Here is a 10,248-nt window from a genome sequence, read left to right as displayed (position 1 = left end):
ACTTTCCACTTTTTGTCAACGCCAACCTAAACTTGGAATAGTGCGTGAATGCCTTTGATGTCAGCGACACAAGTATAGATTATTCCAGAAAAGCGACAGGAGCACAATTGGCTCTGACGCACAATAAAGGTGAGCTATTGAGACGGGAAGTGGAAAGAACAGACACTTCACCCCGGACTCGGACTAAATAGATTATCGCGGCAGTTACAAATGCGTGTAATTTCATGCCACACGAATAGATTATCACGGCAGTTACAAATGCGTGTAATTTCATGCCACACGAGGACAGACAAGGCGAGTTTTTATATAATTAACTTGTGTGGTTCAGTGTATATACGTGTGTGTATGTGTGTTTCTTTGAGTGTGTCTCTGAGTGTTTTCAAACCACTATAATTTCTGAAAGAGGAAACCCACCCCAAAATGAATTAAGCTGAAAAGAAAGAGGGAAAAAAAATACATAGTGGTCCGAAAATGACCCCCCAAAACAAAACAAAACAACGGATAAGAAATAAGGAAGATGTGACATTTTATAATTTCTATACTGACCAGTCATGAATATTCAAATGAGCGAGTTAATGATGTCATGCCCTCACAATTTTTCATGTATGTTATGTATATGAAATTCGAAAAATATTGTTGCAGGTAGCTAATACAGGTAATAGCATAATTCCATACCAAAATTTATCAGAGTTAGCATTTTGTTCTTTTTTATTTTGTGTTAGGTTTTCAGGCAATTTGTATATTCATATAGCTGAACTATGAGATCTTTGTCATTTCTTTATATGAAATGAATAAGAAATTGCGAGAGCATGACATTATCAACTGGATATCGACTGGTCAATAAGTGTTTCAAAATGTCATAACTTCCTTATTTCTTATCCAATTTTACTCATTTTTCGCTCTTCTGCAGGGAATTTATATGTTATGAAATTGCTAGACATTTGGAGTAAATTTCTTCTTTAATCTTATACCAGCTTGCTTGCCTACCAACTTATCTATCTATGGTCAGTTTTGTAACTATAACTCTCTAAGAGAGTCCCTATATGAACTTCTTATCCGTCAATATCCAGCTACAAAATAGACTCATATCTATATATCTATCTATCTATCTATCTATCTGTTCTTTATCTATCTATCTATCTGTTCTTTATCTATCTATCTATCTATCTGTCTATCTATCTATATCTATATCTATCTATCTATCCACTCAATACATGGAATATCCTCATCAAGCGATGCAATGCTATTGTTTTTGTTCACTATAGAAATTAACACGTTAAAGTAGGACAATCAGTTGGAAAAAAAAAAAACACCTGGCATGAAGTGTTGTTAAGCTATATCTTACCAGGGAGGTGGTACCTCCCTGATCTTACTTTTTATAATGCGTGTGTTATTTTTGTGGACGCAATTTCTGCTTTTTCCAATATTGTTTTAATTGTCGAACACTTGTATTCTGTTTTTCCAACCTTGCGTATAGAACAACGCCAGATTAAGCGAATAACAAGGTTGAAATAGATAATAGATTTGTTGTTGTTGTACAAATAGCAACTTAAGATCTAAACACGGTCATTAGTGAGGCTGTTTGGGTCGGTGACACACTGTGAACCCAGCGACTGACCAAGTATCGATCCGTTGACCAAAAGGGCATACATTTTTGTGTGTATGAGGCTTAGTCCCACGCCTCTCAGATGATAGAGCAATGAGTTTGGAAAGTTTGAACTGTGACTTCGCATGCGACAAGATGTAGTATTCGCTGGGGACTACTGTATATACCTACAAGAATAGTGTATTCCACATGATAATCAAATTATCTGCATGTCTTTTACCTCCTCAATTTTGGTATCTGAATGAATCAAGGACCCCCTCCCTCTTTCCTCTTCGCAGTAACTTTACATTAGTGCATTGCCGCCCATGTAAACTTCAGCGGTAAACAACTCGCCGATAAAAGGGTTTTCATGTATCGCGCTTTGTTTACTGTTTTCCTCTCTGTCCAGTCATTGATTGAGGTTTTTCCCGCAAGCACCCTGACCAAAGTGCACTGAACCAAACAGGAGATTGGTATCAATACGCACTGGAATCAGGAGAAAACATAGCACCGAAATGGGAAAGATTTTTTTCTCCATATTTGACTGTGACGCTCTCGGTTACAATAAGATTGTTTCCAAACTTGAATAAATTATGTTTAGCTATTCAGTAAAATGTCCTCCCTCAGCTTGGTTGAAATTCCATATCACTGAGTCCGTGTTGTTGTTTATCCGTATTCATCCGCCCACGCGCCATGACAAAGTGGAGGAGGACGGGCGCAGCGACTGACATGCCATGCGAACAGGTGTATTTCGGAGGAGGAAACAAGACGGTTTTCACACACACTGGACGCACGACGGCGTGGTGGTATCAGTCGACTATTGCAGTAGCGCTGCAGTGCCTGATGTTGCGGAAAAAGCGTGGGAGATAGGTGGTATATCTCCCGCAGTGGGAATGCTTGGGAGAGAAACAAAGTTTTAGGATCATGGAATCGTGGTTAAATTACGACGGGAATGACAAGCATTTTCGCGACGAAACAACCCATCTGATGCAAAACTTTAAACTCCACAATTCAAACGGTCAAATGGGAACTGTCAATCCAGCTCATAAGGAAAAATTACACGGATATCCATCTGAAAAATATGCAGCCAATAACAGAGGAGTGGACCTCCGACATGGGCATCTTCCCTCATCTACTGATGTGATGTTAGCAAGTGATGGATTTTATGGAAACCATCAATATCGAGGAAGGATTGGACAACCAGTTGGAGCTGAGAATATTGGTTTTGGGGCTGGAGATTATGAAATCATGGATGGCAATGCTGGATTTTTGGATCTTGAGGAGGAAAGACGGAGTATGAGCAGTGTAGCATTAGGCAAACACACAGCGGGATCGAAGGGTTTCGCCAATGAAATGAATGACCGCAATCACAACGGACATTCGTCGCTCGGACAATTCGATCGCCATAACTGGGATAGCCCACCACCTGGTTCCAAAGTGGAGAGTAGGAACAGTTTTAATGCAGGGCAGTCGCCTTCCAATGTCAAGTCTAGTTACCCGCCATACAGCCAAGAATCCAAATATGGGATTGTGAGGTCAAATGCGGCGGCCAATCCGCAAGCGAACGAAAGACTTTCTGTCACTAGCACCGAAATACCTCCGACATTAGTCACCGATCATCAGCCGAAAAGTCGTAATTTTGGAGCGAACGAAGGGAAAACATCGACATCTGTGTATGATCCTTCACCCTTGGAGTCAAAGTTTAGTGGCAAAGACTTGCATGACAGGTCGCTGATTTCGAGAAATTCCTCACAGACGAGACTAGAAGCGCGATCTACATGGATCACCGATGATTTGGTTTCTCCATCGCATAGGCCTGTACAACAAGAAGCGCGAGACCATATCAGTGCTAGTGCCAGCAGCGGTGGTTACAGCGGCGTCGGGGGACTGCAGGCGACGCACACAACGGGAACGTCCCTGTCTAATCATGAGCTAAGTTTGGGAGGCGATATTGTCGACGACAAGAGGAGAGATCCGTCTTTGACGAGCCATCGAGAAGTTCCATACCCACCTGGTTATAACCAGTATCGCTCTTCCAGCTTGTCTTCTTCTGGACCAAGAGGTTCACCCGCCGGTTCAAAGCGATCGTCTATATCAAGTAACAGTTCTGGAGACACTGCTTCTTCACATGGAAGTAGAAATCAGGGGGGTCACGGGTCAGAGCGGAAATTGTCACAAAGATCTTCTCGACAGCAACATTATCATTCTGCTTCTGTAAGTAGAGACCAAGCTGTGTCACCTGACATATACTCTGCACATCACCACGTTGAGAATTATCTCCCTGCCCCAAAAATCCGCTCAAACTCAAGCTCGAGCGAGCAGAATTTTCCACCATCTCGTGTTGCCACAGACTACCAGGATCTATGGGCTGCCCAGTCACATGCCACGGAGCAGGGTGACATGTCACAAAGCGCACGTCCACAGCCGCAGAGTGTCAAGTCCAGCAGTTACAGCATGCCGCGGCCAGAGGGAGGGTATGATGCCGGAGTTGCAGCCAGGACGCCTTCCCTTGCTACTCCTGCAACTCCCACACAAAACTCAATTGTCGTCAGTTCTGGCTACAACAAACAGTCACAGCCACAGGCCAGTGTCAGGCCCAAGACGAGCTCCGGACACAGTGCTCTGTCGAATCCCAGCAGTGAACGATTACGAAACCCCCTCCTGCGCTACGAAGTGGTTCCACCCAAAGCCAAGGGACCATCGGAAGCGGAGAAGAAACTGGAAGAATTGACGCAGCAGCTAGAAAAAGAACTGGAGGAGCATCCCGAAGGAGAAGAATTTGGTATGGAAGCAATACTGCTGCAGCCAAGTCATGTGTCATTGTCTCTTTTAATGTTTTTGTTGATATCAAATGAGATTGTGCAAGTTACTGTACAAATGTTAAGATATTTTATGACATTAGGTAGATTACAGAGAAAGATAAGGATAAGGCTAATGTTCAGCTCCCTGTATTTTTGACATCTTCAGCAATTTATTTCTGTAACTGCTGGAATGAAATATTGTGCCATGGCAATCGTGACATTTAGACACATTTATCACACTTACTGTACACAATATTTCATTTAAGCAGTTACAGAAATAAATGTTGAAGATGTCAAGTAGAACATTTGTATAAAAAAGGATGCCACATTTAATACCACCTTATACAACACTACAAAACTACTACCTAACACAGCCACTAGTAGGTGTATGCGAATGTATAAAGGATGCCAAGCTACCCCCATACACTGTATGTGAGCAGACTGCTCCCTGTGCCAGAATGTGTAATTGCTTAATTGCATTTTCTTTCTTAAAGATTACTGCTTGAAAGTGAATTAATTGACATAGATGAAGGTGTAAATATCCAACCTAGAATGATGTGCCTTCAAGCAACAACAACAACAACCAGTGGAGTAATATTCAATCAAGTCATTCAGGAAGGAAAATCGCTCTCCGTATGTCTAGGCTGTGGATGGTTATATAGTGTGAAAGTTCCGTTGAAGGTGAACTTTATTTTTACAGTTTGTACACAAGGCATCTCCTAAGCTCATCACCTACATTGTACCATCTCCTGCTCTGAAACACTTCCTTAATTAGATCAAATAAGACTCGGATACAGTCAACCTTGCCTAAGTCAGAAATAGCTTCAACTTTTATAGAGAAAATTTGACTTATGGGAGATTAAAATAAATAAAATATACAGAGAAGAGGACTTGAAAAGACCTTTAACATAGGTGATTATTTGACTTATGCGAGGTCATCTTAAGCAAGGTTGACTGTATACCAGTAAGTGGAAAAGAAAAAGTGTACATTGTAAGTAGGTCTAGACCAGAAATGAAAGATAATACTTACTTCACAAATCTTACTCTACTAATTTACAGATGAACATGAAGAGCCCAAAAATGATAAGGCCTATATGCTAGAAACTACTGAGAATATTTACAATATGCATTAACCTCATGTTTGGTATTCATATCTTGTTATATCATATAATCAAGCATTGTCATTACTGCAGAACATTGTGACATTTGGAGATATCAAATCTTGCTTGGTGTAAAACTGCAACTGAAAGGAGTATAAAACTAGAGGGATAACTGAGCAATGGCAAACAACAAGGGAAGCAACAGTTACCAAGAAATAGCAAACATTCAGTGTTTCGATGTTTGCCTTTTAGTGATCAAGTAATACTGGGAAATGTTGAGATCCTGCAGTTCATAAGATTGCGTATCAATAGGTATATTTAAGGGTTTTTTGTTTTTTTTTCTCAAGGAATAACGGGTATTATATTGTCGGCAGTCTTCGGAACTGTCGTGTACCCCGATTTTCGGTCAAATTTTTGATTTTCAGATTTTCAGTCATTTCGATAGTGGACATTCCGTTATATACAATGTACAATGTATACTCTGAAATTTTCAGTTTGTAACTTGATGTAATTTTGGTGTAATTACCACTTTTATAGAGTAATGTCATTTCATTTTGTTCATTTCCCCATAGGTCTGTGTGTTAAAATACAGCAATACACAGTCCTCTCGCACATACGACAGTTCAGATGACCGCAAACACAGTGCGTACGGTCAACGAACCGTCGTATATCAGACGCATTGACTTTGCGCGTAATCTTTTGATATATACAAGTATGACGGTTCGTTAACCACAAGTACAGTGCGCGCAGTCAGCAAAACTGTCGTATACATGGTAAACGGCAATGGTCTTTGCAAACCGAAAAAACATACAGTATGTAGATCTCTTGCGATTTCTCACATAATTCCTAGCAATACAGTTAGATGAATACATCACACTTTAGAGTAAGAATTAAACTCTTACGTATTACAAAAATAATTGCAAATGGCAGACATAAAGGTATAGCAATCATGATCGAAAAAATGGGTTAACTTCAAACGCGATTATCTCGAATTGTCATTCTTACGCGAAAATTGCATATATGACGGTTCGGATGACCGATGACGATATATGGATGAAAGTGTGGTACAAAACTGTATATGAACTATGTTGATGGCAGTGTTATCTCTGTAGTAACAATGAACATTAAGATTCTCTGTATCAAACATGACTATCATTTTTGCCCACAAACCTTTTAATACTCATATTTTCAGGCACTGCAAGTTCTAGCAGAAAAGTGATCAAAGTTTTGTAGTTAATTAGTAAGGATATCTGGATTCTGTGATTCAGCAGTCATTAGTTTTGTGGACACAAAATGAGTTTTCCTCGGAGATACAATGTGACTTGTAAGAGAGAACTCCTCAAACTTAGATCACAAGTTAGGCAACTAGTATTACCTTCAAATGAAAATAACAACAACAGCAACTTAAGGTTTACTGTATAATAGTACATTTTATACAACACCTCAGAATGATGTCGAATTGTGATTGGCCAAGAACATGTCACATGACATTCAATAGAAAATACCTATCAAACTCATTGAGAGTGACAGCCATACAATAGGCCCCTGGCATGGGCCTATAGCACGGCTCGAAGGTACTATAGCACGGCTTCGCGGGGGGCTACTAATGCATGGCCGCTCACAGAGTTCTGTGGCTCACACCCGTAGCAAAGCGCCAGCAAACTACATTGTACAGTGTACGTGCTGGCCGGCTGCGCTGCGCTGCCGGTAAGTCTCACAGACCAGGCGCGGCGGAGTACTGCAACGTTAACGTATACGCGCAGTTACTTTACCTAGCTAGTTGCATGTATCGCGGCGTGTATACACCTAGCGGTACTGCTGTGTTTTTACTTTTGACTCTGATCTGCTACGTGGACTACAGTGATCCCAACATCAAGACTTCATTTCAAGTTGAGAAACCGTAATTTGATTATTTTTCTGTGTTTTTATACAAAATCATTTTCGGAAATAGACAAAGTCTAGACCTACTACTAGATCTACCGACATCTCAGATCGACCTAACAGTCAGGCCTAACTCGATCTAACGTTAGCGTAGAATGGGTATAGACCCTGCGGAGTTCGTGATTCCTGTGACTGTGTGGTCGAATCATGACGAGTGTTTGAAAGCAGTACACAGGGTGGTTTACAATTCTCTGCCTAATTGTTACATTTATTTTTGGGCCTTCCTGAGTTGGCGGTCACTAATTTTGTATTGTGATTGTGGACAAGGTGTTGTATAAAACGAATAATTTATGATTTTGTTCGTGCATTGGGGCACGTAATACCGCACTCGGCGCGAGATTCGCCACTGGTCTATTCAACGCGGCGCTACGCGCCTTGTTGAATAGACCAGTGGCTCATCTCGCGCCTCGTGCGATATTCGTGCCCTATGCACTCACAACTCATAAATTATTCGTATAATATTCTAATGAATAGATGAAAGCAAATGTATCCATGTGTTAAATATGTGAATATACATATTACATGTATATCACATATGAACAACAGAAATTTCTTAGGTTTGCAAATAATATATTTTTTTTATCAATGTGATATACATGCTATAATTGTACACAAATATATCTTCTGTAGCATTTTTTACCTGGTAAACTAATGAAATCAATATAATTTCCTGTCTCTTTTATTTCAGAGAAGCCATAGACACCATGCACATGAAAAGGAGATGGCACATTAAAATATAGTTAAAACTTGTTCATGCCTTCGCTGAGGTATACTAGAAATACAACATGTACTAGTATGCTAAAAGAGTACATTCTCCATTTGCAGTTGTGTTATTGCCATGGAGAGGCAGGGGGTAGATGTGTGGGAACAGCAATACACACCATGATGTATCCTCAATGGGGTGGGTGTATGCTGTACTCATTTGCAACACTGCTCATTACTCCCTGCACTCACACTCTTTGTGAGTTGGGCTGGCTCTTGCAGTGTATTGAAAATAGACCCTTTTTTGAGCTGACTCCAGGGCCAAACAATCAGACCATTCATTCCCCACATAACTATTGTACAAGAATCTGTTAGTGGGCAGTCAAGCAGTTAATCAATTTTGTTTTGTGTCACCTCAGTGGAGCTTTTCTCAGGGTGGAGGGGGTTGTTCTCCTCGCAAACTGTACAGATTACAGTAGAATCACCTTGGATATACGCAGATAGTGTGTTGAGATTTGGGAAACAATCATTGAAATGGCCCCATACTCGTAGGTCAGAATTGTCGCAGTAGTGAACAGCAAGCTTCCTGATTTTCCCTTTTGAGGCTCTCTGTGTGAGTCTGTATACAAAAACACTCTAGAAACCACCAAAACCACAGCAAGGTGTTACAACCTTGCTAGAAATACAAGTATGGTCGATATTTTATAATGTCTATACACTGTATGTGTGTGTTTGAGTCTAGTAAGAACATGGGGTTCTTGTTATATGTTGCATTTTATTTTGTTCTATATGGTAACTTTTTTTTTTGGGGGGGGGGGTCTTTCTCTGTGGAACTAGGATATTATTACAGTACTCTCCGCATAATCGGGTATCGCTTAAACGGGTACTCCGTTTGATTGGGTAGTAATGTCAAAATCAGTTCCAATGCACATTAAAATTACCTGATAATTGGGTTGCCTCTCCGCATAAATGGGTAGATAATTTTCTTCTAATCTAATTTCTACCCACATTTTATCGCAGATTAAGAAATCATGAATGTCAAATTTTCCACGGCTAATGGCATTCTCTGCTTAAGCAAAGAAGACGATCACTTGGGGAGTGATTAAAAATGAAAACACATGTACCAGTACCGACTTGCCACACGTAAACGAATACTACACATGTAACTGGCACTCACAATTGCACAGACAGACAGGAGTTCAACACACTTCACTTGCGCTCCGAATGTGCCTTACAAGCACGCGTGATACAGTGTAGGTGCCTGGTGCAGTGTACAATGCATTTACATACACATTGTGTGTGTCCAATGTGAATGAGACGTGTTCTTCTGTTAATCGGGTACTTCGCTTAATTGGGTAAGAAACGCTCTGCCCGAGCCTACCTGATTATGCGGAGAGTACTGTATTTTCAATTTCATCCATGATATGCAACTTACAATGTATGTGCATTCTGTCATAATGTCATATCAATTGATGCAAATCTCACATTTACCTGCACATTAGTGTTTACTGAATTTCCTTTGAACAATAATTACAAAATTCATGTAGAGAAAAGTTTGTTTTGTTATGATAATAGAGTAATGATCAATTTTATTGGCAGAGGGATGCAGTAGCTGTAATCATTGACAAGAATTGACTTGAATAATATTGTTGTGAATAAACTATACACCTGTTCAGTTTAGGTGATATTCGGGGGTAGGCTTTATTATGCCTGCCAACAGTTGATGTACATGCACTGCAGGAATGTCAAGTTCAAAAAAATTTTATGAGTGAGATTTTCATGACTCGGCATCTCGGCTGGCGAATATGCGTGCGAGCGAGGGTGTGGGAGGGGTCTTCTCCCCTGTGGCCTCCCACGGTAGGGAGCTTTTTTCAATTTTTAGATCTTAATGGTGCGATCAGGTGCATACTTAAGTGACTATTTTTACTTATTTTGAAAGACAAAAGGAAAATATACCTTCAGTTGCAACTATCACTTTAATATTTTGAGCTATGCTCATTATTATAGGCCCAAGTTGCAGACTTCGCCCGATGCGTGAGAAAAATGGGTGCCATGCGTGAGATCGTGAGACGGCCCCTAAATGCTTGAGTCTCACGCAAAATGCGTGAGACTTGGTAGC

General features: G+C 40.5%; 1 protein-coding gene across 1 annotated transcript in view; it reads left to right on the top strand.

Annotated features, from left to right (window-relative positions):
* Nucleotides 1-2,392: 2,392 nt before the first annotated feature.
* The window catches only part of LOC139734214 (uncharacterized), a 33,529-nt gene continuing 25,673 nt past the window's right edge, over nucleotides 2,393-10,248 (top strand). Inside the window, exon 1 of the mRNA XM_071645017.1 lies at nucleotides 2,393-4,367. Coding sequence (XP_071501118.1) covers nucleotides 2,510-4,367 — 1,858 coding nt within the window. The 5' untranslated portion in view covers nucleotides 2,393-2,509. The remainder of the gene's footprint in view (nucleotides 4,368-10,248) is intronic.

This window comes from Diadema antillarum, unplaced genomic scaffold (assembly GCF_040938485.1).
Source record: "Diadema antillarum isolate AM-2024a unplaced genomic scaffold, OU_Dant_1.0 seq00000513_RagTag, whole genome shotgun sequence".
In the NCBI taxonomy this organism is placed as follows: Eukaryota; Metazoa; Echinodermata; class Echinoidea; order Diadematoida; family Diadematidae; genus Diadema; species Diadema antillarum.
The sequence above is the reverse complement of the archived record's forward strand: the minus strand, read 5'-3'. Positions and strand labels throughout refer to the sequence as shown.